The 26,201-nt window shown below is 39.6% G+C and overlaps 6 protein-coding genes and 1 long non-coding RNA gene across 13 annotated transcripts; 4 read left to right on the forward strand and 3 right to left on the reverse strand.

Moving 5' to 3' along the window:
- Positions 1-199: 199 nt before the first annotated feature.
- On the forward strand, positions 200-5,915 carry LOC103992569 (serine carboxypeptidase-like 27). 4 transcript variants are annotated; one of them, XM_065118373.1, is made up of 11 exons: positions 200-337; positions 483-827; positions 911-1,006; positions 1,103-1,195; positions 1,281-1,366; positions 1,449-1,709; positions 2,266-2,393; positions 2,509-2,604; positions 3,979-4,084; positions 4,207-4,343; positions 5,354-5,526. In XM_065118373.1, exons 2-11 carry the CDS (start codon positions 485-487, stop codon positions 5,397-5,399), a joined length of 1,392 nt encoding a protein of 463 aa, XP_064974445.1. In that variant the 5' UTR covers positions 200-337; positions 483-484; the 3' UTR covers positions 5,400-5,526. The 4 variants fall into 4 exon arrangements, 3 of the variants coding, with proteins under 3 accessions (XP_064974445.1, XP_064974444.1, XP_009410601.2); XR_001979136.2 differs by lacking the exon at positions 5,354-5,526 and adding exons at positions 4,757-4,838; positions 5,780-5,915 and having other exon boundaries at positions 237-827; XM_065118372.1 differs by having other exon boundaries at positions 235-827.
- Positions 5,916-5,961: 46 nt separating this feature from the next.
- Positions 5,962-6,687, forward strand: LOC135617774 (protein transport protein Sec61 subunit beta-like). The gene has a single exon (XM_065118375.1). The coding sequence runs from the start codon at positions 6,117-6,119 to the stop codon at positions 6,441-6,443; it is 327 nt and encodes a 108-aa protein (XP_064974447.1). The 5' UTR covers positions 5,962-6,116; the 3' UTR covers positions 6,444-6,687.
- Positions 6,688-9,470: 2,783 nt separating this feature from the next.
- On the reverse strand, positions 9,471-10,875 carry LOC135617775 (zinc finger protein BALDIBIS-like). The gene is made up of 3 exons (XM_065118376.1): positions 10,397-10,875; positions 9,907-10,321; positions 9,471-9,835 (listed from the first exon to the last, which is right to left on the reverse strand). The coding sequence occupies exons 1-3, from the start codon at positions 10,524-10,526 to the stop codon at positions 9,673-9,675; spliced, it is 708 nt and encodes a 235-aa protein (XP_064974448.1). The 5' UTR covers positions 10,527-10,875; the 3' UTR covers positions 9,471-9,672.
- Positions 10,876-11,417: 542 nt separating this feature from the next.
- Positions 11,418-13,821, forward strand: LOC135585065 (uncharacterized). 4 transcript variants are annotated; one of them, XM_065118378.1, is made up of 6 exons: positions 11,418-11,700; positions 11,782-11,840; positions 12,593-12,820; positions 12,918-12,981; positions 13,073-13,132; positions 13,504-13,821. In XM_065118378.1, the coding sequence occupies exons 2-6, from the start codon at positions 11,829-11,831 to the stop codon at positions 13,560-13,562; spliced, it is 423 nt and encodes a 140-aa protein (XP_064974450.1). In that variant the 5' UTR covers positions 11,418-11,700; positions 11,782-11,828; the 3' UTR covers positions 13,563-13,821. The 4 variants fall into 4 exon arrangements, with proteins under 4 accessions (XP_064974450.1, XP_064974451.1, XP_064974449.1 ...); XM_065118377.1 differs by having other exon boundaries at positions 11,424-11,700; positions 11,813-11,840; XM_065118380.1 differs by having other exon boundaries at positions 11,617-11,700; positions 11,813-11,857.
- Positions 13,822-15,157: 1,336 nt separating this feature from the next.
- Positions 15,158-16,143, reverse strand: LOC135617777 (uncharacterized protein At4g08330, chloroplastic-like). Its single transcript, XM_065118382.1, has 2 exons — positions 15,847-16,143; positions 15,158-15,769 (listed from the first exon to the last, which is right to left on the reverse strand). The coding sequence occupies exons 1-2, from the start codon at positions 15,906-15,908 to the stop codon at positions 15,373-15,375; spliced, it is 459 nt and encodes a 152-aa protein (XP_064974454.1). The 5' UTR covers positions 15,909-16,143; the 3' UTR covers positions 15,158-15,372.
- A 1,963-nt stretch (positions 16,144-18,106) lies between these two features.
- Positions 18,107-21,925, reverse strand: LOC135617776 (uncharacterized). Its single transcript, XM_065118381.1, has 4 exons — positions 21,810-21,925; positions 21,539-21,720; positions 19,495-19,837; positions 18,107-18,355 (listed from the first exon to the last, which is right to left on the reverse strand). Exons 1-4 carry the CDS (start codon positions 21,888-21,890, stop codon positions 18,290-18,292), a joined length of 672 nt encoding a protein of 223 aa, XP_064974453.1. The 5' UTR covers positions 21,891-21,925; the 3' UTR covers positions 18,107-18,289.
- A 381-nt stretch (positions 21,926-22,306) lies between these two features.
- LOC108953398 (uncharacterized) lies at positions 22,307-26,163 on the forward strand. Its single transcript, XR_001979061.2, has 2 exons — positions 22,307-22,511; positions 25,880-26,163. It is a non-coding gene; the product is annotated as an uncharacterized LOC108953398 (long non-coding RNA).
- The last annotated feature ends 38 nt before the right edge of the window (positions 26,164-26,201 follow it).

Consider the following 26,201-nt stretch of genomic DNA (forward strand, 5'->3'; position numbering starts at 1 on the left):
CTTCTTCTCATCGATTCGTGCGTGCGATTGATTGGGTACAAGAGAATGAGCGAGTGGGGGGTCGTTAATTATTATCATTAAGTTTAGTTTTAATTTGGTCTTATAGTTCTAATCATGTCATTAATATTTCAAGGTCGGTGGTAAGTGACGTCAGCATTTATGTCTTCTTCTCCCACCTTTGTCACTGACGAGCGGTGGTGAATGCCTCTCTGACAGAGCTTCGGAGAGGTTTCTTACTGCCACCGCCAGCGATGGCAACCTTCTGCATGTGCTCCCCTTCCTTGTCGCCCAAACAAAAGCGAAGTCGCAACAGATCTCGTGGCCATCATGAGTTAGGGTGAGGAATCCATCGCTCTTTTGTGGCCATCATGAGAATGTCAACTGTCTTCACTGCCCCCACCACTCCCTCCCCTTCCTTTAATTCCCTGCCTCCTTTGGATCTCACTGCGAGCCACGGCGAATGGGGATCTCGACCTTTACAGGCATGTCGCCGATGCTGTGGCTGCTGCTGTCGCTGTCGGTTCAGCTGAGATGCGGGCTGTCGGCGGACCAGGAGAGCGACCGGATCGGCCAGCTGCCCGGCCAGCCCGCCGTCGCCTTCGAGCAGTACTCCGGCTACGTCACCGTCGATCCCCGCCGCGGCCGCGCCCTCTTCTACTGGCTCGTCGAGGCCCCGCCCGCTGCCCAGCCTGCCCCCCTCGTGCTCTGGCTCAACGGCGGCCCCGGATGCTCGTCCGTCGGCTACGGCGCTTCCGAGGAGATCGGGCCTTTTCGCATCCGCCCCGATGGCTGGACTCTTGACGTCAATCCTTACGCTTGGCATAATGGTGATCATGCTTGTTCGTTTGATCGACTGATCGGTCGAGTTTAGGTTTTGATTTGTTCCTCGAACTGGTGGTTGGTTTTGCAGTGGCGAACTTGTTGTTCTTGGAGTCTCCTGCGGGCGTCGGCTTCTCGTACTCCAATACATCCATGGATCTGTACACTGCTGGTGACATGAGGACAGGTTGTGATTACATAATGGCGTGATCTTATTGGTAATGAACAATTTAGGGCTATTTGATTTCAATTTTCTTGATCTTTGTCATTAATTTCATTGTAGCGATGGATGCATATGCTTTTCTGGTGGGCTGGTTTCAGAGGTTTCCTCAGCACAAGGACAGAGATTTCTACATAGCAGGAGAGAGTTATGCAGGTATTGACTGGGAATGGATCTCTTAGCATTCAGCAGTGTGTTGAGGAGATCTCACTTGAGCTATTGTGGTCTCATTTGATTTCAGGGCATTATGTTCCTCAGTTGTCCCAGCTTATCTACAGGAGAAATAAAGGGATTCAGAACCCCTTCATTAATTTGAAAGGGTTCATGGTATTATTCAAAATCTTCATGAAGTGCATTCTATTATTCATTCACATATATATATTGATATAATGAATATGTGTGATTTCAGGTGGGCAATGCTGTTACTGATGATTACCATGATTATTTGGGTACATTTGAGTACTGGTGGACGCATGGCCTGATCTCCGATGGCACCTACCATGATCTGAATGCCACATGCAATCTCCAATCCTCAGAGCATCCTTCGGTTGAGTGCGTGAAGAACCTCAATGCAGCCACTGCAGAGCAGGGCAATATCGATCCCTACAGCATATATACTCAACCTTGCAATTCATCTAGGTCTCTTAAAAGTAGCCTAAATGGTCGCTATGTAAGATCTCTAGCACCGCAACATTCCTTGTCGTGCAAATCATATAGTACGAATATGGATGTGATAGTTTGACAACTATATGCTTTTATTTTTGTCATATGAATCTTGCTAATAAAGCTAAATACAACAACAACAACAACAAGGCTGGTAGTCCCAACTATTTGGAATCGGCTACATGGATCTTTTACTGTCATTGAGATCCGTAAAATGCTATATGTTTAGTTAAGTTTAATGTACTTAAATATTTATTTATAGTTTGTATTAAAGTCTTTAGGTCTTTCTCTACCTCTTGTCGTACCACTAACTTTAATCATTTTATCTTTTCTGATTATCGTATTTGGAAGTCTTCGAAGGCTAAGTGCATGCTTAAAATTGGTAAAGATTGATCCAAAGGCAAATAGGCAGATCAACGTCTGTGCACTTTGAATATCAGTTTTGTTCTCAATTATATTGCTCTTCATGGTTTGTTACATGTTTAGTCTATATACATGCTCAAATACGAACTTTGGGTCATCACACATGTTTATATCCCTTATTTCTCATCTGTACTATTCAGCCTTGGATGTCAAGAGCATATGATCCCTGCACTGACAGATACGCCAAAGTATACTACAATCGTCCCGAAGTGCAGAGAGCACTCCATGCAAATGTTACAGGAATTCAATATCCTTGGGATACATGCAGGTTTTTCATATACCATGAATAAAATTTGATTTGTCTGACATTTTTCTCATGAACATTCAAATAGTGGTCTTTGATTCAGTGACAACTGACATTATATGTTTACCTCCGTCGTCAGTGATATTGTAGGAAACTATTGGGCAGATTCTCCTAGGTCCATGCTACCTATTTATCAGGAGTTAATTGCAGCTGGTCTAAGAATATGGATGTTCAGGTACATATTCTTTCTCACTACATAATTTTCTTGCATCTAGTCTTGAGATTAATTCCTAAATTATCCAACCTTATCTGGTATGTGAAATATATTTATACCAGTCACAGGCTTTACCAGGTACCAAACTTTGACTAAATCAATAGGAAAAGTAAATTATTTAGTCTGATTGAAGATGACAGTTGCCGAGTTATATATAACAAGTAGATTGAAGCTTGCTTTACTTGGAACATATGTAAAACTGAGGTGGGAACTCATCTGAAGTATTTTATTCTTTCATCTTAGAATGTTAGATATCTATTAATTATTTCAGTTCTATATATTTAGCAAGAAAAAAGCTCCTTATAATACTTAATTCAGTTCTGTATGAAAGACTGAAAAGAACTAGCTACTTTCTCTTAAATCAGCTTGAAAATCCTTCTGTATGCAGTTTAAGGTTTTCTACAATAACAACGTTTTTTTTTCCCTTTTGTTTTGACAATTCCTATATGTCAACATTCATTTGTTGAACATAATAATTCAGTATCGTTGATAGCATTTGGTGTTTAAATTGCAAAATACAAGGATGATTAATTGAAATATATTATGTATATGTGTATTTAGCAACCTTCATTGAAGAAATCTGTCAATAGAACCCAAATGGATCTATCTTTTCATTCAAGAAAGTTTTTATAAGACATATAAAACCTGCCAAATAAATTTTATTTCATGCTTAAATTGGAAGATGCTCGTACACAGGACTGCACACAAACTCTTCTCTTTTCTGTGGAACTAGTGTTAAAATTGCAACTTTAAAACTATGTTCCAGGTATATTCCTCAGATCCTTCCCACAACGTCCTACTTTTACCAGCCTTCTGTGATACTGCAGATCACCATCATTTATTCAGTCCTGACTGCTGATAATGTGCACTTTGGCAGAAGTGCTTTCCACGCTTTTGAGATATATGTTAATTATATAAAGACTCATCCTTTAGTATGCACATATGATGAGTGGTTGTAGCTGTAATATTAGTATGATATATATCCCTTGCCAAGAGAATATGCAATACATGGACTTTTAAAATCAACCTACTGATTTAAGATAAAAAATTCTTGTCCCTTCATGCGGAAGTAAAATAAAAAGAAGGAACTTTAAAAGCTCGAATACTATGGGAATGGACAACATATTTTAATCATGATACCGGCTATGACAAACCAATCACAAAATATCTCCTTGGTGCTAGATAAGAATGAAGCTAATTTCATGATCAATAAGATTCTTCAAACTGCTTCTGAAGTGTTAATTTCTTCCATCTCTGCTCCTGATGGTTACATTGATTTTATCTTTTTCATGTTCCTCATTCATCCTGTTGCTACTCCATGTGCTTCCTTGGCAGTGGAGACACTGATGCGGTGGTACCTGTGACTGCAACTAGATACTCCATTGATGCTCTTAACCTCCAAACCCTAATAAGTTGGTATCCTTGGTATGACAAAGGAAAGGTCAGTCGGGAAAAATCCTTCTTTACGATGTTCATTCTGGCACCAACGTATACTTGAATGAATCCATCTAATTACTAATCAAGATGTTTTTTCTTTCAACTCTATGCTTCATTGTTTGACAGGTTGGTGGATGGAGCCAAGTTTACAAAGGTTTGACATTTGTGACGATTATGGGAGCAGGGCATGAAGTCCCTCTTCATCACCCTCGGCAAGCTATGATACTATTTAGACAATTCCTAAAGAATCGCCCCATGCCAAGGTAAACCACAGAGCATGACAGACTAGGCAATCATACACAGAAGATTAAGCGGAGCAAATCTGCAAAATCATAGAATCCATGATTAATATATTCTTTTCACATCATAACTCTTTTGATTCGATTGGTACTCTTCTTAGGTTATTGAAATTTTTAGCAACCAATGTACCATCAGGTGTCAATTAAGGTTGGCCAGAAAATAAATACTAGGCACAGCGATAAGGGGTATTACATTTGTATTTATTAGCATATCATGAAGAAATCTTATTTCTCAATGGAATTGCACTCGTCGATTTACTGTATGAAACATGCTGCCTTTATTAAATTTCTACTAGCAACTCCATCGTTTCTCAGAAAAATCATACCATTTGATGGATCAAATATACCATGAATCATCTGCTTACATGACTTGACAGATGACTTCCCTGATACCAGCAAATTGCTCATAAAGGATAAAGGTATATGATAATGGAAGAAAAAGAAGGTTGATGGTAAAAGGTGAGAAGAAAATGTATTTATCCTACTATGATTGATTTATTAGTTTTTCAGAAACAAATTCACTGAGAATCCATTGCTCACTACTATAATGCCCTTTTATGACAATCATTTTATTTCCAAGAAGTTTATATCATTAGATACCCTAGACATATGATAAGAAATATTCTGAGATAACATATGTGTTGTTTGTTAATGATGCATGATATGATTTTGGGCAATGTTCATATAACACGAACTATATAGCTTACAACAAGGCATTGAGGCACAGGGTCTCAAAGGATATTGGATTTATCAAACTAGTTGAATAGGCTTTCTTGCTATGATCCTCACAAGCAGCTTAATCTTGCTGTATCAGTTGCATATGTAAGAAACTGGCACATCAATATCAAAATGCAGCAACATTCAATATGTAATTTCTTACTATTGTGCTTGGTTGTGTGTCCTCGGAGACACTGTTGTTGTCACTGCAAACAGTAGTATTTGTTGCAGTCAATTCATTGCTGTTTACTATGCAGTTTCTCCAGAACAAAAACTACAATCACCAGTTGGAGGAAGAAATAATTTCTCACTTTATTCAATTTATAAAGTACTTGTCAATGTTTCATTCACTGTATCCTTTATAATTTCTCATTTTGATATGATTAGGCATTGCAGCAGCTGTTTGGATGAGCATATTATGGCAGGGAAGTTGATGAACCAACTCATAAGCCATTACTTACCTTTATTCATGAAAGCAGATAACACATTGAATTTGAATCATTATGCCACATGATTTGGAGACTGAAACCAAACACTTCTTGTCTACCTAAATGTGTCAGATAAGATAACATGATATGTTACTGCTGATGAATGCTCATTTAAGATGGAATTCTCACCTTATTAGCCAATTCTTTTTGTTACCCTTCGAACGTGACCTGAAGCGCGACCCGCGTGGTGATTAGGGGAAGACATGGGCTCCTGTGGGACCCAGGACATGTGGTCATCCAAGTGGACTGTGACGCTTTCTTACGCTAAACCGCCGGAACACCGCAATCCGGCTACCGTATCAGACCGGATGGTGTGAGCTACTCGGATCTCATACCACTACGTTAGTTCGTTGCACGGGGTCTTTCTGTTGGACCCATTTAATGGGTCAGTAAAGGAGCAGGTAGGTGGGTTGGTTAACGGGTAAGTCTTTCGCCAAAAAAGGAAATTACAATAAGAAGAAGAAGCCTAGGTTTTTCCGGTTACCCTTTCTGGCGTGTTTTGATTTCTTCGATCTACCGATCTCGCGGTGGAATGGCGAGGGGAAGCTCGCAGTCGCAGACGGCGTCGTCGGCGGGAGGTGGGGCGCGGCCGGCCACGGTGGGGCCTCGTGGGACGCCCGCGGCGGCGGCGGGGATGCGGAGGCGGAGGCTGGGTGGCGGCGGCTCCGCCGGGGGGTTCGGAGGCGGAGGCGGCGGCGGCGGGGGGAGCAACATGTTGCGCTTCTACACCGACGACGTCCCCGGGCTCAAGATGACGCCCACGGTCGTCTTGGTGATGAGCCTCTGCTTCATCGGCTTCGTCACCGCCCTCCACGTCTTCGGCAAGCTCTACCGCTACCGCTCCTCCGGTGGCTCTTGATCCGCCGATCCCCGATCTATTGGCGTAGGCCGGAGAAAACTATGTAACAGTTCGTGATCGCTTACCTTTTGTCTTTCCGCTTTTTGATTGATTCTATCTCGTGTTGTTTTGATCTGAGGGTTTGAAGAAAGAGTACTTCCGAAATGGAGTCTCATATCTTCGTAGGCTCTGATCTTTTGCACCAAGCTTATCTTTCCTGTTCTCGCATTAATTTGCTCATATATTACATTGCATGTTCTCTTTCTGAGATTGTTCATACATATTTCAGCTCTTTGTTCATACACATTGTTCATACATATACAAGCAATAGATTGTTCATGCATATATCAGCTCTTTGTCAATTACATAACACTCGTTGATGACTAAACCTTCAAAAAAACATGTAAATCAAGCATTTGATGATTCGTAAAAAGATATCGAATGAGGCTTTGAACCCTCAACCTTCGCAAATGGGGTTTCTGCCTCAAATTGCTTGGCCGAGCTAGTTTTACCTTTGTGCCAAGATTAGCTGGGCACTGCTACTATGGAAAAGAAAGTGATGTCACCCTGGATTGTCTGAGGGATCTTCTTGAGGCCTCATTTTGGAGAGTATTAATGAAGCTGAAGATAAGATTCAATTCATATAATTGGAAGACAGAGAGATTAATTGAATAACAATTAAGATTATTTGATGGATGACAATGACTTGATTGTGTGTGTGTTTTTTTTTTCGGTTATTTCCTCCAAGTCCTCAAGAACCTGATAAAGTTTACAAGGTGAGGAGCATTTGCTAGCTCTAGCTTTTCAGAGCGGAAAGGGCTATAGATGGCTTAAAATTCGGAAATGTAGGATATAATTGGTGACACTAATAATATTCTGACTTCAAGAACTCAATTCCAATGATATAGTCTAAAGACGTTTACCCTACCAAACATGTTTGGTAAATGGGACCCAGTATTGAGTTGTCTAAGGATGTTAGCTGGATTGTTTGATTCACTCTTTCGAAGATCCCTTATTTTGGACAAGCTTGAGATATATTAGGATGATGGTTTTTATTCATCTCCAATCAGCTATGGCAGTTTGTGATTTAAATGTTGGCTTAAGACTTGATTCTCTATAGAGTTTCTTCTTGCTTCTTGTTGGATGTTGTTTTAGATATGAGCATTGTTACATGGACTTCATGCCCAAACCCACAATCTGTGTTGTATGTGTATCTTCCTTGTGCAAGTCATTCATTTATCAGACTCTTAAACTAGTCCAGTATTAAATGGTATACCGATAACCACTGTGGCTACACAGTAGCTACTATATTCTGGCTCAGAGAAAAGAGTAATTGCAATGCTTAATTTTGGCTGTACTGCTTCAATAATGTTCGATCTGGGTCCACTTAGGATGTGGGCTGTAAGGCACTCGGTGTCCTATTTCAAATGCACCGCTGGAAGTTTGTTTGGCATGCCAAAGAAAGATAAGATGTTTTATCATCTTGTTAGCAATCTGATTGGCGTACAATTTCATGAAAACCTTTTGAAAGTTAAGGAGGTTTAAGTGGCTTTTAAAATCTGGTGAGTTCAAGGATCTTGAGAGGCCATATTGCCCATGCTTGCAAATTTGTCTAGAGTCTATGTTCCATTTTCTAAAAGAACCGGAAATTTTTGTTCATTATATAGTTGGGTGTTGTCGAAAAGTTGTAAGGCACACTTGTCATGTTAATGTTTTAGTCACTACCCGAAGAAATTTATGCTTACTAATCTTGGAAAGCTTCAAAAAAATTGAAGTTAGTGATGATCTGACCAAACAGTTTGCTTATATCTGACTCATCAATACTATTCCATACAGATTCGTGGAGATTGGCGGTGAAATGTTCATTACTGTCGAATCGGTACTCAGAAGAATACCATTTTCTTTTGCCAATTTTGATCCAATTTATCTTCCTACAAATTTCATCACCTTTTTACTCATTTCTAGTCCTTGCCGTCCAAGTATAGATATAGCTATTAGTTCAAAGTAGTGATCTTGCAGCTAAAATAAGCAATTGCTATCTTCATGATAATATAACTTTTATATTCCAAGCGGTATGTGCATGTTATTTATCTTTTTGATTGTTGATATGGAGTGGAGTGCCCAGAAATAGTTAACTGTGAGATAGTATTCTCTGCTTTGCTTCCAATATGGTCAGAAGAACTCTCTTATGCATAGATTCTTGCTTCCTAATATATCCAAATGTATCTCTTTATGTTTAGTTTTCATATAGAAGAAAACTTTAGTGGATCATATTTCTCTTTAGTTAATATGTTACATTCAAACATCCTAAAAACTTGTTGTTGTTGTGTTACATTCAAACAAAACCATATTCAAAATTGAACAAAACTTGGAATGAATCCTATAGACTGTTTCAGATGTTTAATGCAGTTATTATTGCATAACATGATGACAAAAGATAGTTGCTCATCTTTTACAAGAATAGCTTTTATGATGCTGAGTCTGATCATACTATCTTTGCTTGACTTGAGCAGTATATTTTCCTTTGGTATGAAGTGAAGAAGATTTGTGTGCCATGTGATGACAATTTGAACTGCTGTTGTTTCTTCCATTTTTTTGTGCTTCCTAAAGGCTCTCCAGAATAGTATATGCATATGTCAAGAGGGTTATCATCATCTCTAAAATGAGAATATTTATTTGAATTAAAAATAGTTTAAGTATATAAAATAAAGTAATTAAAAATTATATATATTGTTAGAAAATATTATTCTTAGTGTTCGTCATCTAAGGCTAATTATCTCTTTTAATTAATTATTTTTAGTATCTCGATATTTATATTTTTAAAATTTATATTAGGATCTTTATATTTATAAAAATAAAATAATTGGATCTTTATATTTTAAAAAATTATATTAAGATATCTATATTTATAGAAATAAAATGTTTAAACTTATTTTTTCTTATGCTTCTATCTTATTTCAGTTTATCGTTGAATATATTCGATATTTTTATCAATTGAATCGACAATATGAGAAAAAAAAAATATTTTAATTTTTAAAAGTATAAAAGTTAAAATGTAAGGGATAATCTTTAATTGCCCATTGTCATTCAACATGACTCACCCAATAAAAATATGCTATGATGGAGTATCTATCATGCATCAGATTGTTCGAGCTGTATCTCGTCATGCATCTGCATCAAATCTATTACAAGATGGGGTGCGTTCTGCACCCAATGCCTTGAGCCTATGCATCCGAGCCATGGAACCGCATCAGCCGCCTTTGTTCCCCGCTCGCTCCGTCGACCGCCCCCACAAGCTCGGAAACAACAGCTCCCCATTCACAGTGCTCGCCTCCCTCTCCTCCGCCGTTGTCGTCGTCGTCGCCGTCGCCGTCGCCTCGCACGCCGTTTGGTGGGCCAACAAGCTGTCCTTCCTGCTTCCACCGGCAACTAACCATGTCATCCTCCCGCGGGCGAAGCGATTTTGAGCGAGGCGTTCGTTTACCTGGCGAAGAGGGTGCCGCAGTGGCACTCGTACTCCCGGGTGCCGCAGATCTTGGTGTGCGCTTTCCAGTCCGCCCGGACGGCGTACTTCTTGGGGCACCGCTCGCACTCCCACTTCTTCTCCCCGTGCTTCCGGCTGTAGTGCTTCTTGATCCCCGTGACGTCCCCGAGCGCCCGGGACGGGTCGTGGTACACGCAGCTCGCCTCCGGGCACACGTACACCCGCCGCCTCGCCCTCGCCGCCGCCTCGTCTGACGACGCCTTCTTCGCCGCGAAGTTCCACGGCAGGTTGTGCCCGCGGCGGTGTATCTGGAGGTTCTGATCCCGCCGGAACTCCTTGCCGCAGACCTCGCAGACGAAGCTACTCACCGCCAGCAGCGTCCCCGGCGACAGCGCGATCACCTCCGCGTCCGGATCTGCACCGCACCGGAACTGGTAAGCTTTTAATCGATGAATCGATCAAGAAATCGAGAAAAAGATAAGGGTTTTGCCTGGGGTTCCCGGAAGATTCCGCTTTCGCTTAGGCCTCCGATCGATGAGAGGATCTCGATCGTTGCTGGGGTTAGGGTTAGGGCTCGGATATGGACTAAAATTAGGGTTCGGGATCTCGTCCGACACCATCTTCTACCCCTCTCGACCTCCTCTCCTCCTCTTCCTCGTGAATGACTTCCTCGGTGGAAGACGACGACGACGCGACGCAACGGAGGCGTCGCTGTGGGCGAAAGACACGCTTCTGTTGTGGCACACTGGTAGTGGACGAATTCCGAATACCTGACTGGTCACTGTGAGTGGGGCCGTCGGATGTGACGGGCGAGAGCTGAGAGATCGACACGTCAGGTGATACAGCTCGGTCACTTCTGTGAATGGATGAGCTCGTGTAAGATTCACAATAAGAAATCACATAAAATGGAAGCCGAATCAACTAATTAGGCGACCTCCCATTTGTGGATGTCTTGGACCAAACCAACACATGGGCCTATGTCTGTTTGGGTCATGTCGGAATCAATGTAAATGTTGATCCCATGTGTAGACTTCAGTAGGGTGCGAATTGATTTGACGAACTATTTGAGATCAATTAGAAATTATTTTTATTATTAATCGATTTAAGATTTTTGTTCATATGATGTGACATAAATCGTCACATATTAGAATGGTTTATTATAATTAAATAAACCATGTTAAATTGACAAGTTAGAGAAAATTGATGTGATTGAAAAATCAATTGAAATTTATACGAAGAATCACATAATGAAAATTATAATTTGCAATCCAAGATGTGATTGAAAAATCAATTTAAAGAATCAAATAGTGGAAATTAAAATTTCCAATCTAAGATCTGACTGAAAATTCAATAGGAATGCATGAGAATCAAACAATGAATATCCAAATAAAAGCAGTAAAGAAAGGGATTGATGGGTTTGACAAGAGAAGGCTCAGGTGGGCCCAGTCGATTGATGAGGTGAAACACCACGTGGTCGCGGAGCCCACCTCTCCCTTCTCGACTTCAAGACGCGTAGTAGGTGTCCTTTCCTTCGCTTCCCTTCTCCCCCCTCTCCTCCCAAATCCTATTTGATCTCGTCTCGCCCTCTCGATTGCAATTCTTCCCCTTTCCCCTCTTAGAACAGTCACTCAATCTCATCGCCTCGACTCTTCCTTCGATCTCGTGAGGAGACGGGATAGGGATGGAGGTTCGGAACGTGGACAACGCGTCCGCCCCGCCGCCATCGCCGGCGCCCTCCTCCAAGCAGCCCAAGCCTCCGCCTAATCCCGTCGACACCGCCTCCGTCTCCCAGAGGTCCATCCGAACCCTCCCTCCCTTTCTTCGTTCCTCTGAATTGTTTATTTGCTTTATTTAGGGGTTCTTTTTTATGATTAGATCGGTTTCCGATTGACGTTTCTCTTCGCAGGCTTCAGAAGGAGTTGATGGCTCTTATGGTGTGTTTTCTTCTCTAGTGCGTAATTTTGTCGATCTCTTTATTCTCTGTAGATCGAATATGATATGTTATCGTCATAGATTACAAATGATGCGAAGGCAGATTTAAATTCAAGTGTTGCAGCATCTTTCATGTAGTTTTAGTTTCGTGATATGGGATGTATGAATTTGTTGTTTGACCGATCGATCGATCGATCGATCGATCATTACTTCCAATAGGAACTTGGGAATCCTCCTTTACTTACATTTAATTAAATCCCAATTCCATTAGGGTTTCTTTCTGCATTTGGTTTCGCATTGTTGTCGATGGCTAAAACTCCTGGCCTTCTTTGTTCTGGTCTGTTATCAATTATCAGGATGCTCTATGTTGGCAGTGCCTGTTTCTGCTAACTGGATCTACAAGTTCTGAAGTTGCTTATGAAGCTTTTGATAAAGGCTAATCATGTTTTGAATTGAAATCAATTTGATCATTTAAACATGAAACGTCAAAATTTTGTTATACGGATTAATATTTTCTTTGCTTATTATTCCTATGGGTAATGCTATATGGGTTAATATGTTCTCCATGTGTGTGACCCTCTAAGAACATCTAATTACTATCTGGTACATGCTATTTGCAGAAGAGAACCCTTTGCGATGAATTAATTTTCTTTAGCATGGATTTGGAGACTCGGTAGATTACTTTTGCGGTTTTGAGTCTTCCTCCAGTATCAATATTCCTATGTTGGTATCTGATAGTTTTTTCGATCCACAGATGAGTGGAGATACTGGAGTATCAGCATTTCCTGAGGGTGAAAATATATTCTCTTGGATTGGTACAATCGAGGGAAGCAAAGGAACTCCTTATGAAGGCTTGTCGTACAAGCTTTCTCTGAAGTTCCCGTTGGACTATCCATTCAAGCCACCACTGGTTAAGTTTGAAACTCCATGCTTCCATCCAAATATTGATCAATGTGGCAACATTTGTTTAGATATCCTTCAGGTACTCTGCTGTTTAGCTGTACTATTAGGAAACTACTACCATGCTAATGCGGTGTGCTATACTTTTTACTCATGATATTTCCTGTGCTCCAACCTAGGAAATGTGGTCATCCGCCTATGATTGCAGAACAATCTTGTTATCTATACAGAGCTTGTTAGGAGGTAAATTGGATCTTTTTGATGATATGTGATGGCACTTTATCGTCTAACCGGATGTTCTATCGTGTTGATTTTGGATTATTTCATTTGACAGAACCCAATAATGAGAGCCCTCTCAATTGCTATGCTGCAACACTGTGGAGCAATCAAGAAGGTTTATATGTTTTCTCTATCCTTGACTCGTTACTACTATTCTTATCCGTTTTCTCAGCACTCCATTATATACAGCACAACCAAACCTGTGAAGGAAATGCATTTTGAAGTTTTGAGCAATAAGGTTTTTGTGTTTTTTTGGGATATATTGTTGGTGAACATTCGGAGGTAAAGTTCTGCTTAAGAGGTGCTGTCTCTGATTGCTGAAATTCCGTTAAAAATGATATCGTCATTTCTTTCGATGGGATCCTTTTCTGTGCTTGTCAATAGTCGTCTGTTAATTTATCTTCCCGTAACACGCATGGTTAGTTTATCTAGAATCGCTACTTTGGTATGCGCTCGACCTGTACTCATGTTTCTTTGTGCTAACAGATTACAAGAAAATGGTGCATAAGCAGTACTCTAGTGGTGGTGAAGCATTAGAAAGCTGAATGTGACTCCATCATACGACTGTAACACCTGAACAGTTGGAGCGAGACTCCTTTCAGACCTCAACAGTACATTTCTCGTTATTTCTTCCTTTTACTAAAGACAACCGCCTATGTATGCTTCTTTCTTTTCTCAGTCTTTCAGTCTGTAAAATTAAGGAGACCTCGATTTGATGTTTATAAGCATTTGGCAGAAGTATCATACAACTGAAGTATCATACAACTGATAAGGTGGTTGGAAGTCATACCATAATTCTCGCTAGTTTTGTGTTTTGACTTTTGATCGATTGCTTTTCTCATATCAGAAGTTGTGCGCTTGATAATTCCAAATCTTTGAAGAGGTGAGGCATAGCAAAAGTGTATGGGTTGTCAGCAAACCCCATACACTTTTTGTACAAAACAAACCAACGGTTTCTTTTAGTTCATTTCGGAGTATCTAAAGTCATTGACACACTGTAAGCCGTCCTCGACACCATGTCGTTGTACATCGCAATCCATCCGTCTCTTTACTCTTAACAAGATTGACGCCCCACTGATCACAGGATTGTTCATCCCAAAAGCTACAATCGTTAGGATGACTTGGGTGGCCGATATGGAGTAGCTAAAAACATCATCCTCAAGATACTATCGACGTGAAGAAATTTGGTGAGCTTCGATCCAAGTAAGTCTACATTCGTCTCGTCTCACCTTCAGGTGGCATTTGGTCCTCGATCGACTGGCAAACAGAGTTGGCATCCGCAAGAGATTTACTTCATGTGTTTTTTGTTCATGAAATTGAGAAATGTGGTGTTCTTTGGAAAGACGTTTGTGATTTCTAACGAAATTGAAATACCACTAATCCTTTCAAAAGGTTACCGAGAATGAAACTGAAAGCCAATGCCACAACCAAAACATTGGGAACCATAACAGGAGATGCCAATTTAATGCAACTGCTCAAATATAATGATCCTATCTACATTAAAAAATATATATCATGTGTACATACAATATGATAATATGAAATATATGAAAAGAAAATCAGCACATGTTGAAAACTGAAATATAATTTAATGAAGCCAAAAGGCTTAATATAAAGATAACTAATGAGTTCAATGAACTTTTGATAATCGAAAATCAAGATTCATCGTATGTTCGATACTAATCCGACAGGAGATCGATATAGACATTCTAATCTATCGATACACCCCACAATATCACATATCGATACATACCGATGATCGATCGGTATACCGATACAGATCAATGTCACATCTAAAATCTGAAAATACAACCATCCGAGTATTTGTAATTGATCTCATACTCTCTTGCTAGTCCAAATTATCTAAATAGAAATCTGATCTGCAAGTGCTACCATGTCATATTCCTCTTTTTGTTAGAAGTAACAAAGGCAACAGAGGAATAAAGGTGAACACCAAGGAAACAACACACTTCAAACTCAACCTTTCAAAAGTAGATCTACTCACATTTCCTTCCCTTTTTCTCTCATGAACAACCACTCACACAAAACTGGATCCATGTTTCAAAAATGAAGTACCATTTTCCACAAATCCAACAAAAAGAGCTGTATGATTTTGTAGAAAGAACATCAATTCGACATATGCAAACCAACAAAATTAGTTCAAATATCACAATAATCATCTGCTTTCTCCTAATTTTGAAGCTAAAAAGGAGACCTTTTTTTCTCGCTGTACAAGACTCGAGTGAGAGGATAAACACCACGATTTCACGATTTAGTAACTACATACATGAATATATATAACCATCCATTATCCCTAATTCCATCGCCCATCACCCATAACCCATAACCCATCTATCAGTCTAAAAGAAGAGTACCCGAGTCGTCGTCGGAGGGCTGCAGAGCGCCGATCCTTATCTTGTACTTCCGGGAGCCGGAGGATGCAGGGTAATTGCTCTCCGACGACCCCTCGGAGGGAGAAGAAGGGGAGGAGGTGCCGTCGTAGGTGGCGACGCCGATAAGGCTACCGCAGCCGCGGCAGAGCAGGCGGGTCTGGTGGCGGAAGAGGCCCCAGGATCGGCGGGAGCGGAAGTAGGGGAGGCAGCGGAGCTCGTCGGCCTGCGTGAACCGGCTCTCGTCGATGGCGACGAACGACACGACGCCCTTCTTGATGGCCTTCCCATACTCGACCCCGATCTTGGCGGTGTTCCGGTCCGACGAGCTCAGGTTCAGCGCGTAGCCACAGTGACCGCAGCTGCCAAGAGGAAATCTCAAGATACTCGGCTGCTTCTCCCAATTCGCGGAGCTCACACACAGGAGGAGGGAGTGTACCTGTAGAAGACGTCTCTTTGGGAGCAAGAGGTGGCGTCGCGGCTGGTGTTGTGGAGAACCATCGGAGATCTCGAGAGAAGGTACGGATGACAGGAGGAAGAAGAGGAGAAGAAGAGTGAACCGGCCGGCAGCGATCCTTTCTTCGTTGTTGCTCTTCTCGTCGTCGTCGTCGTCGGGGAAGACGCGTCTGTGCCTACCTCAATCGACCCCAAATCCCGTGTTAGAATCAATCGAGCCAACTGGTGCTGTCGTGTTCCAACAAGAAATGGTATTCGTTTAGCATCACTTCGTTAAGAGATATGACTCAAACCCTATATATATATATATATATATATATATATATATATATATATATATATATATAAAGCCATTTACTGAATGCAGAAATATAGCCTCTAATTCGAAAAACATAAAAACACTTATGATTGGGTTTCAAATGGTGACTTCAAATTCTTCACTCCTTCAAGAGTAGATTAAATGAAAATTATATCTCAGATAATAATTTTATATTACTTTTACCATAATAAATGTAAAAAATTCATATTATATTATTAATAAATTAATATATTATATTATTAATATTTAAAATCGAATAGTGGAGTATCATTAGTTTATCTCTGTCTCTTGAGAAAGGAAACAAAGCCATGATATTTCATTTTATGTGTTGCATCGTCGTTTTTATTATATATAATTAATTGTTAAATGTTCTCAATATTTAAAGTATAATTTAAATTAAAACATTTAAATTTCTTAAATTAGAAGATAATGAAGTGTCAAACTCACTATACATCCATGCTTGACCTAAATTAATTTCAACTTTCGATCAAATTAAAAAGGAACTAAGTTCAATTTAAATTGAACATGAACTTGAATCGGTTTGGAATCACCCTAAATCGATAGTGACAAACCATAAGCCTCAAGCTAGACTCAACTAGACTTGAACCGGGTCGACTCTACTCTACTCTTACTAACCTAACTTAGTTCGAGTCCAATCTAAGTTAGACCCATGCCTAAGCTGAACCTATGCCAATCAGATTTGACCAAACCATGGCCAAGCAATTTAATTTTCAATGACATAAATTAGAAAAAAAATATTTCACATCCTTTCAACTAGTTAAATCTATCTAAAAAGATCAATCAATAATAATAATAAAAAAGATCTTCAATGAGATTTTCAATCAAAATATGTCAATTATGATTAAAATTCAAAGAAACATAGTAAATATTAAATTTATCATGCATCTTAAAATTTGAAAATCTACAATTAATTAATTAATTTCCAAGTGCACAAAAAAATTTACCAATCATTCAAAAGGACATAATAACTTTATCAACCATTCAAAAGGGCTCAAGCAGCAGTCTTTGGACAGGAACTAAAAGACCAGCATGGAGGAAGATGCTTCCCATTCTCGCCTGGGTGAATGATTATGTTGGACAAAAGCTCTAAATATGTTTGTTCTAAAGAGTGACAAAAATCTTATCAGTAGCCACTTTGATGCAAGAGAAGAGATGCCCTCTGTTCCATTGGCCAAAGACAAGTAACATATAGCAGCAATCAATCTAAAACACTACTCACAGAAAAGATGGAAGTTTTAGAGAGCTTGTGGTTTGATGATGTGACCTACATTTGGTTAGTACACAGAACTCAAGACCAAAAGAAACAGAGGAAAAGAAGGTATCTAATGAGCTCCACATGATGCCCAGAAACTGTAAACAAGCTTTATTAGTTCATGTACCTGAGCAAATGCAACTTGGAATTGAACTATATCAGCATTGAGTTTCTCAGGATTGTCCACCAGACCCAAAATGAAAGGGTTCTCAGAAATTTTAGCACAATTCTGTGCTTGTCAATCTGGTGGCAACTCTCAGGTGCCATTATATCCCTTAGCCAAGACAAACTAGGTAAATGAAGAACCAAACAAACACAGGAATCAAAATGACCTAATTAAGAAGCTTTGAACCTTTTAATCATAGTCTAAGCTCAGCCATGTGGCAATACTACAAGGTGAGTGGATCCTCGAGAATAACAATAAAAGCAGAAATGGCAAATTTTGCTATAAAACACATTTCAAAAGCAACAAGTAAAAATGTCCTTCATACCAAGGATTACTGTTATGCGTATCTTGACCACTGTGCATGCAAGGTAGAAGGCATTCTGATATACCATCAAGCTAATGAGCAAATATGGAGCACTTAATAGAAATCATAGTTCAGCTTGCATAGAAAAGAGGTATCAAACAGAAAAATGTAGTCGTCAGCATCGAGTGCAAACATCGGAGGCTCCTGTGAGTCAATTCCATTTGAACAAAGACATGTTTAACAGCTTGTGGGCCAAGCTTGTCCAGTATATTGACCGATGTTTACTTTCCATATTAACGCAAGCATAAGAATCCCATAAACAAATTCATCAACCTTGAAAGGAGTAGCCCACGGAATGAAACTTTTACTCTTCAATCACGAATGCCACTTTATCGTGCTTCAGAAAATCATGTGTTGTGTGATCCACCACCTGTAATAAAGTGATATTCCAAATTAAAAAAATCCAAACGAAACAAGTTTTACAAATGAAGTCCATATAACTGCTTCTATAATCAGAAAAACTTGTTGCATAAAGTTCATACTAAAAAGCAGGAATGTAGCATGATAGACAGTACAATTGGCTGGCATGTTTTGCTAGAACCTCCAAATCCTCCTGTATTTGGAGAGGAACTTGGCCATATTTTGTGCTCCGAGGAGCATGGTTTACCTTGTATTAGAGCTTTAGAGTAATATATTTCTCCTTTTTGGAAAAAAAAAAGAAACTAGCAGTTTTGCCCGAAAGAGAAACATCATGAATTTCATCATAAAATCTCCAATTTGCTGTCATGCTGCTGAAGTGTGAACTTGTATTAACAAAATAATTTGAATGTTAAAATAGTAACAAGAGTTTACAATGAAATGAGCAAGAAAAATCAGGCAACAAAGTTTTTGGTGACGTTTACATTGGTATGAAGATACCTATGAAGAGTACTGTGGGCTGACTGCCTGACTTATGCAACAGAGTTCATTGATTAGGTGTTTTAGACTCTTTATCTTCCGAATTATAAATATAGCCTGCCATACCTAAACTTAAAGTTTTGAGGACTAGAAGAATAATGTTTTAAGAAATGCTTTTGCTCTCCCATGATACCACCATAGCTGTCTTTTATTTGTTAGTCTCCCCATCAACATATCCACAAAAAAATCAGCATTACTCTCATCACATGTCATTTGTCCAATAAACAGAACTCTCTTTCAAGAATTTCATATTTAGTTGGATTTAGCAGATACTAAACTAAAATTCCAGACAACATATTAAAAGTTATATATATAGTTCCTGTGTTGAAATAAAAGAAGTCAGCTTGCGTGTCTGATAATATCAGCTGGAAAGGGATTATGTACTGATGAGAAATGGAAAGGGAATAATGAGGGTGACACAGTCAAAAGATGAAATACAAAAGTTAACACAACGTTTTTCATAGCCACAAAAGACAATATGCCCTGTGATATAGGAACATGTGGCCCGATGGAACAAACAATGATGTGAAGTAATTCTGGAGACATAGGCAAAAATCCTAAGAACAACATAACTGCTATACATTTAAAAACACCAGATATGAAGATGCTCACATTTGTGTTGCTTAGCTCTAGATTGTAGAAGTCCATTGTTTTTTTCTTGAACAAAGGGCCTGCGTGCCATGTGCCAACATTAAGCTTTAGAAATTTAGGACCAGAAATTCGGAAAACACAAACATCATCAGGATGAGGGGGCATGTAATAGTGGCCACAGCAAGATTGAATGGGTTCCTGTCCATCCTCATTGATAATTTCACTTTCATTCAGTATAGATGCCTTGGCAACACCTAGATACCAGTCTTCGCCACCAACTGATCCAAGACACTGGGTAACACTTGCATGATGAGTGATCTTAGAAAATTTAAGGTCTCTGTCTTCTAGATGCATGATATAAAACCTGTTAATGAAAAATATCAGTACTGTGTCTAATGAAAAGAGATGTAAAATGCATAAAAGTGGAGAAATGGTAGGCCCTAGAAAGGCTGACATATGAGACACATTGCATAGAAGCTGTGTTCAATATAATCTAAAACTCCAAAAGCATTTCCCAGGTAATTGTCATCAATATCCTCCAAGTAAAACTTGTATGATGCAAAGCATGACATGATGGAAGGTATATGCACCGACATCTGACTTCTGTGATCATACAATTATGAAGACAATGAAGATGGATACAATTCCATATCTACAGAGAGAACTTAAACAGAATAAAATATTCCTTACAGGCATTTAAAGGTCACGAAAATTGATTTTTTTAAAAAAAGGCTTATATTGGCAACAGTGAAGCAATGCAAACTAAGCCAAATAAATTGTTTGTCTATTGTTATTAAAATTAAGATATGAATAGATAACTAAAACACATGGTATGGGGCTAATAATCCCGTGAACAAGAGTATGCTTTTTTCTTCCCTCTTCATGATAGCTGCACATAATCCCAAGGTACTGGAGGCCCTAGCTACACATTGACTAATAACCCTTAACTGCAATCTCTCTCTCTCTCTTTTCCTCTCGAGTTTTGACCAATATGTTGTTAAACCGTTCACCTGTCCAGCTGCAGACTCTCTTTCATGTTGCTGCCCTATTTGCACATAGTGTTGGAGTCTGAACATCTATTCCAGTAATTGTAACAAGAAGCATAATTAATGGCATCTTAGCTTGGTGGAAGAAAGTGGATATCAGCTTGTAATTTTTGCTGAACCTGGCTGGTGCTGTCAAATACAGAGCTGGAGCTATAGAAATCGTCATGCATAACAGGAGGGCAACCAAGCTGCGAACCTACTAACCGGAACCGATTTAACCCCAGGTTCTTGGATCTTTCACATGATTGTGTTCAAAGCTGATCATTCAAGGGGATATTTTGAGGCAGCAAAGATTGATATTTGTTTCATTCATACAAAGCCTATTCAAGAGGATATTCTGAAGCTGCAAAGATTGATATTCATTTCATCCATACAAAACCTATCATTCAAGAGGATATCTAAGGCTGCAATGATTGATATTCATTTCATCAATACAAGTTTCTCCTTACAATTTAAAAGAAGAGGTCAGCCAACAAAGGTTATAAACATAGAGCTATTAACAAACACATAAAAGATATTAACAATTGCATCAAGTGATGTCATGAGAAAAGCAAACCAAGAGGCAAATTGCAAACCACCTAATTAGAATCCAGATCTTCTTGCACCTTGTTTGATTTCTTTTCTAAACTATGAACTAAAAAAGATTAAAATCTGTAAGAGAAGAGAACCAGCAATCAATCGACAACAAGCTACCTTAAGTTTAGTTGACAAAAGACAGCATAAAAACCTTGCTTATGTTGGATTTGAGTTACAATGAACTGTAACTGACAGAAAGATTATGACGTTGTTTCTCTACCTTCTTCAAATTTTCATTTTTCCCTTTCTGTTGCCTAATTGGAAGAAAGCGAACTAATTTAATTTAATTATGGGGTTGAAAGATTCAGAAAAACTACAGACATCGAGCTTGATCCACAAAATCGACTCTTTCCAACTATTTTATAATTAAGTCATTCAATCTTTCTTAAAAAGAAATCTAGAAAACAAAGCAAGAAAAAAAAAATCACGGAAAAAAGACAAACCTTGGGACACCGCGGTGGAGCTCCAACTGCGCGTCGTGGGGACCGTACTCTTCACCGTCGGAGGACGCAGAGATCACCTGCCCGAAGTCCGCGAACCTCGCCGGAGTCACTTCGATGGGCTTAAGCTTGACGATCTTAGGCGAGGAAGGCTTCAATGCGCTGGCGGGGTAAGAAGAACCCATCTAGTAACACACGAAACGAACTCCACACACCATCACGCACGAAACAATCCAAACCTCAATCTTTAGGAGATTCAGTCGGAAGAGAGTACCTTCAGCCTTTGGGAAGGCGACGAGGAGGAGTGCGAGGAGAAGCGGCAGAAGAAGAGGGCCGAGCGGCTCAAGGCGAGCATCAAACCTTTGGCGTGGGGCGGGGGGGGAGCCGAACCTTGACCATATATATATATATATATATATATATATATATATATATATATATATATATATATAGACACATTATAGATATAAGTAATACAATTTAGTATTGAGTAAAATATTTTATTAATACACATACTTCTCTAATTCAAATATTAATTGGACGATTGGATTGGACGTAATAATTCAATTTGATGAATTATTATTGTTCATAAATGTTGTGATCGTGAAGTTATTGTCGGTCCCATTTATCGTAGTGTATGTAATACATTAACACCCAACAGGCTTCAGCGACACCAGACCGGTGGGACCCAAAATATTTTCCACGTGGCATCTTACCACCATTTCAAAAAGGAGAACATTTCGCGGGCTCAACAGTTATTGCTCCAGAAGCTTCCCCTCCGTCGGTGAAGCTGGTGGCGGACGAAGAAACCCTACTTCTTTCGATCGCCCTCGCATAGGTTCTTGCTTGCGGAGACGACGCCTCGGGTGATCGGCGCTGTCTCGGCTAGGCGATGCGGCAACCAGATCTCTGTCTCGAGCACGGCATCGGCAAGGATGGCCTCCTCCTCCTCCTCCTCCACGGTTCCGCTACCCAGGTCCGTCCGATCCCTCATTCTTTGCATCGATCTCGCTTCGCTCGGTGCCGTCTCTTCGTTAGGTTTCTTGAACGGATGACGCCGGTGCATATGGTCATGTGTCTTACGAAAGATATAGCCATTGAAGATTCGAGCGGCTTCTTGGATTCCTTTGGTAGCTCACGAGGTCGGTTCTTGAATCTTTTCGGGGTTGCTTTTGATCTTGCCTCTTCCACCGTGCGATGCGACGGGTTCTTGAATCTGGTTGGAGTTGCTCATAATAGTCTTGCCGCCTCCACCGTGCGATGCGACGGGTTCTTGAATCTGGCTTGAGTTGCTCATAATAGTCTTGCCGCTTCCACCGTGCGATGCGACGGGGTCTTGAATCTGGTTGGAGTTGCTCATAAAAGTGTTGCCGCTTCCGCTGTGCGATGCGATGGGTTCTTGGATCCTGTTCCAGTTGCTCATAATAGTGTTGTCTCTTCCGCTCTGCGTTGCGATGAATTCTTGAATTTTTTTCCGATATATCTTCGAGGTAGTCGCCTTCTTTTGAGATATGCAATGGGATGGTTCATAATCCACACATCAAGAATTGAGGTCGCTAAAATTATGGTCACGTTAGAGAATTGCCATCTCTGTCCTCGATGGTTTAGGACAGATCCGTGGTCTAGTTGTCCCTTGCCCTAAGGGGAATCTTTGTAGGCTGTACCACAAAGGGCCTGAGCTCGCGAAATCCTTGTTCGTTCTTTTGGGTGCGCCAGACCTCATCTGATCCTCTGACCTGTGACTTCTGGAATTTCCCCTGTTTTTGTTATTGTGCTAGGGTGAGTTGTTCTATGAACGATGAGGAAAACCAGTTGATGCTACTATTCTTGGGGTCATAGCTTGCCTTTGTTATTATTAATTATTATTATCTTTGTCATACACACGATCCCCTGGGTACTATGGATATGTTAATTTTTCCTGCTACATGAGTAGAAACAAATATGTGTTTATTGATAGAATAAGAAGTCTGGCTCATCTTAGCTATCTGTGGTTATAATACAAGCATTAGTTGCTGCTTTGTGGAGTTTTCTGTTATTTTTTCTAATCATTTCTAGCATCTACTTCTCTCTCTCTCTCTCTCTCTCTAGATCAGTTCTTATTTTTTCTTCGACCTTCCATCTATTTCATTATTCTTTTTTTCGACAGTTTGATATCTTACGTTAAAAAGGTCTTTCTCTCTCTCTCGCACATCCCTTTTCATTCTTTCACCGTTCGTATGTTTTGTTATTCTTTTAGTGAAAATTTAACATTGCCTTGATATGGGTTTATTGGATGGCTAAGCTTGACTATTGTAGTTATCAGTGATTTAAAAAGTGCTAGGCGTCAAAAAACGTTAAGGTCCAAAAACGTTCGAGGCTCGCCTGTTTTATTTTTTAAATAAAAATAAATAATTTTTTATTATTTTTTAAATAAAAATATACTATTAAATAAATAAAAATTAATAATATAAAATTAAAAAAATAATATATTATTAATTTAATAAATAAAAATACTATTATTAGTATACAGTTAGTAGTATATTGTTAATAGTATAGTGAGAAGAGTGTGAGAAGATCGAGGTTGCTAAGGCAACGGCAGCGGTAGCAGGCGACAGTCGTAGCGGGAGCGGCGAGCGGCGGCGACACCGAGAGCAGCGAGCGACAGCGGGAGTGGGAGCGGGAGCTGCGAGCGACAGCGACGAGCAACAATGAAAGCAGCGACAGCAGCGGCGAGCAGCGATTATGGTAGCGACGAGTAGCGACAGTAGCGGCGAGCAGCGACAGTAGAGAGCAGCGACAACGGAGAAGAAATCTCGACGGCAAAATCGCGAGTGTTAGGGTTGGGGAAGTCGGGGACATCGCGAGAGGGAGCCTGATATCGGTGATTTAGTTGGTTCGATTGAACCAACAAAAGCACCGGAGACCAACCATACATAAAAATTTGGTTTGACTGCCTGGTTTAACCCAAACGCTCGCCTGAAGCGCCTGGGCTCAGGCGATGCCTCTTTGAAGCGAGGCGCTCGGGCCTCGCCTCGCCTTGCTCGAGCGCCTATTGAAATCACTAGTAGTTATAGTCACTAAAAAGAAGGTTACTCATGGAAAATGAATTGGTCAAATAAATACTTCTGATGAAATTAAATGATCTCATTATTTTGTCTTTCGTTGTGGAACTTCAGAAATTATTCCACAACAGAAATTATCAGATTTGCATGTACTTTGGTGATCCTAAAATTTATCGTCTTAATTCACAATCTTGAAACCCTTAGGTTAGTATATAACACTATTCTAGAGTTATAATCATCAAACTATAGCGCATTTTTTTTATCGAAATAGTGCGTTCTCAGAAATTATTTCAGATCTGATTGCAAGGTCCAGCAGATAAGACTTTTTTAGCTTTTGCTATGTTGTTACTCTTCTGTCAAACTGAATCACATGTTTCCTTATTGTAATTCTGGACTATCAGGATGTTACTGGTGCTAGAATATGCATAATAAGAACAAATTGATACATTGGTATGATTGCTTATGATGCTGTACTTGATGATAGTTTATGGTATTAAGTTCACTCCATGTATGAAGATCCTTCATACATATTTTAGAAGACGATCTTCTAGAAGTTATCTTTAGTAATACTAACACCTCTCCAGAATTATATATTTGTTTTATATGTGGCTAGTTGGAATTTGTCGACAACTATTGTTGTGTTACCTGAATATGTTTTCTTCATCTAGCAAGTAATACTATTTGCTTACTGGGCTTTTGTTGGGAAAAATTTTGGCTGCACTCAGTTTGGAAAAAACTTTTCTTTTTTCCAAAAAATAAAATATTATTAACTAAAGACAAGATTACAACAATTCTGCTAATCAGAAGTTACAGTTCAATCTCCAAGAAATATTTGCTTTCTAAATTTTTGCATAAGAAGCAAGGGAGTAGGCCGCCTTATTTGCATTTCTTTGTACACGTCGTAACTAAGTATGTTGAAATTTGGATAGGAGGTTTTCAATATTGCTGATGCAATTTATCTTTCTACAATGTCTTGATGAGATTTATATAGTCCACTTTCAACTTCCAATTTAGTTATTCGTTATTTAATAGCTGAAACTAGGCCCGTCTTTGATTGCCAATGCGTCAATGGCAATGTTTGTGTAACTTAAATTCTATCAGTATGGTATAGTAATTCTGCACACAGGGAGCTGAACCAAGTAAGATCTACAACCTATTGGACTATTAGTTTAATGATGGGAAAAAGGCCTTCTCATTGAATCCCATGGTTTTGAGTGACACTGAATTACATTTTCTTGAGAAAATCAAACATTCTTCTGTCTCTTTATATACAGTCACTGACACTTTTATCTAATAATTGCAGGGAGCAGACAGGATGTCTCTATGATCAACTTTACACATGAAGATATGTTCTAGTGGACCTAGAACAACTGATGGTATACAAAATAGTGAATACAGGAACCTTTACAGTCATGGAACATATTTGAGTCAGGTATGCGGACATGGTTCCAGATAACATCAGTTTATCTTGTTTTTTTTTCCTTGCATTAAGTACAAGTGCTTATTCTTTTTAATGTTAGTGCAATCAAGTTGAGTTATTTTCTGTTTTCCAGTCAATCAGACAACAACATACTACGTTTTGTGATACCTTGTTTGCCATGTCATCTGACATCTGTGCTGCATTG

The sequence above is a fragment of the Musa acuminata genome, chromosome BXJ2-7 (genome assembly GCF_036884655.1).
Source record: "Musa acuminata AAA Group cultivar baxijiao chromosome BXJ2-7, Cavendish_Baxijiao_AAA, whole genome shotgun sequence".
Classification (NCBI taxonomy): domain Eukaryota; kingdom Viridiplantae; phylum Streptophyta; class Magnoliopsida; order Zingiberales; family Musaceae; genus Musa; species Musa acuminata.

What these genes read in the sequence shown, in the direction of transcription:
- LOC135617775 (XM_065118376.1), bottom strand. Translation starts at nt 10,526, where the DNA reads ATGGTGTCGGACGAGATCCCGAACCCTAATTTTAGTCCATATCCGAGC. An exon ending in GAATCTTCCGGGAACCCCAG is followed by an intron (nt 10,322 to 10,396) that starts GCAAAACCCTTA and finishes GGTGCGGTGCAG; the next exon opens with ATCCGGACGCGGAGGTGATC. An exon ending in TGCGGCACCCTCTTCGCCAG is followed by an intron (nt 9,836 to 9,906) that starts GTAAACGAACGC and finishes CGGTGGAAGCAG; the next exon opens with GAAGGACAGCTTGTTGGCCC.
- LOC135617777 (XM_065118382.1), bottom strand. Translation starts at nt 15,908, where the DNA reads ATGGTTCTCCACAACACCAGCCGCGACGCCACCTCTTGCTCCCAAAGA. An exon ending in CAAAGAGACGTCTTCTACAG is followed by an intron (nt 15,770 to 15,846) that starts GTACACTCCCTC and finishes TCCTCTTGGCAG; the next exon opens with CTGCGGTCACTGTGGCTACG.
- LOC135585065 (XM_065118377.1), top strand. Translation starts at nt 11,588, where the DNA reads ATGGAGGTTCGGAACGTGGACAACGCGTCCGCCCCGCCGCCATCGCCG. An exon ending in AGGAGTTGATGGCTCTTATG is followed by an intron (nt 11,841 to 12,592) that starts GTGTGTTTTCTT and finishes TTCGATCCACAG; the next exon opens with ATGAGTGGAGATACTGGAGT. An exon ending in TTTGTTTAGATATCCTTCAG is followed by an intron (nt 12,821 to 12,917) that starts GTACTCTGCTGT and finishes GCTCCAACCTAG; the next exon opens with GAAATGTGGTCATCCGCCTA.
- LOC135617776 (XM_065118381.1), bottom strand. Translation starts at nt 21,890, where the DNA reads ATGCTCGCCTTGAGCCGCTCGGCCCTCTTCTTCTGCCGCTTCTCCTCG. An exon ending in CGCCTTCCCAAAGGCTGAAG is followed by an intron (nt 21,721 to 21,809) that starts GTACTCTCTTCC and finishes GTGTGTTACTAG; the next exon opens with ATGGGTTCTTCTTACCCCGC. An exon ending in TAGAGCTAAGCAACACAAAT is followed by an intron (nt 18,356 to 19,494) that starts GTGAGCATCTTC and finishes ACTTTATTACAG; the next exon opens with GTGGTGGATCACACAACACA.
- LOC103992569 (XM_065118372.1), top strand. Translation starts at nt 461, where the DNA reads ATGGGGATCTCGACCTTTACAGGCATGTCGCCGATGCTGTGGCTGCTG. An exon ending in TTAATTTGAAAGGGTTCATG is followed by an intron (nt 1,367 to 1,448) that starts GTATTATTCAAA and finishes GTGTGATTTCAG; the next exon opens with GTGGGCAATGCTGTTACTGA. An exon ending in AAGAATCGCCCCATGCCAAG is followed by an intron (nt 4,344 to 5,353) that starts GTAAACCACAGA and finishes TTTACTATGCAG; the next exon opens with TTTCTCCAGAACAAAAACTA.
- LOC135617774 (XM_065118375.1), top strand. Translation starts at nt 6,117, where the DNA reads ATGGCGAGGGGAAGCTCGCAGTCGCAGACGGCGTCGTCGGCGGGAGGT.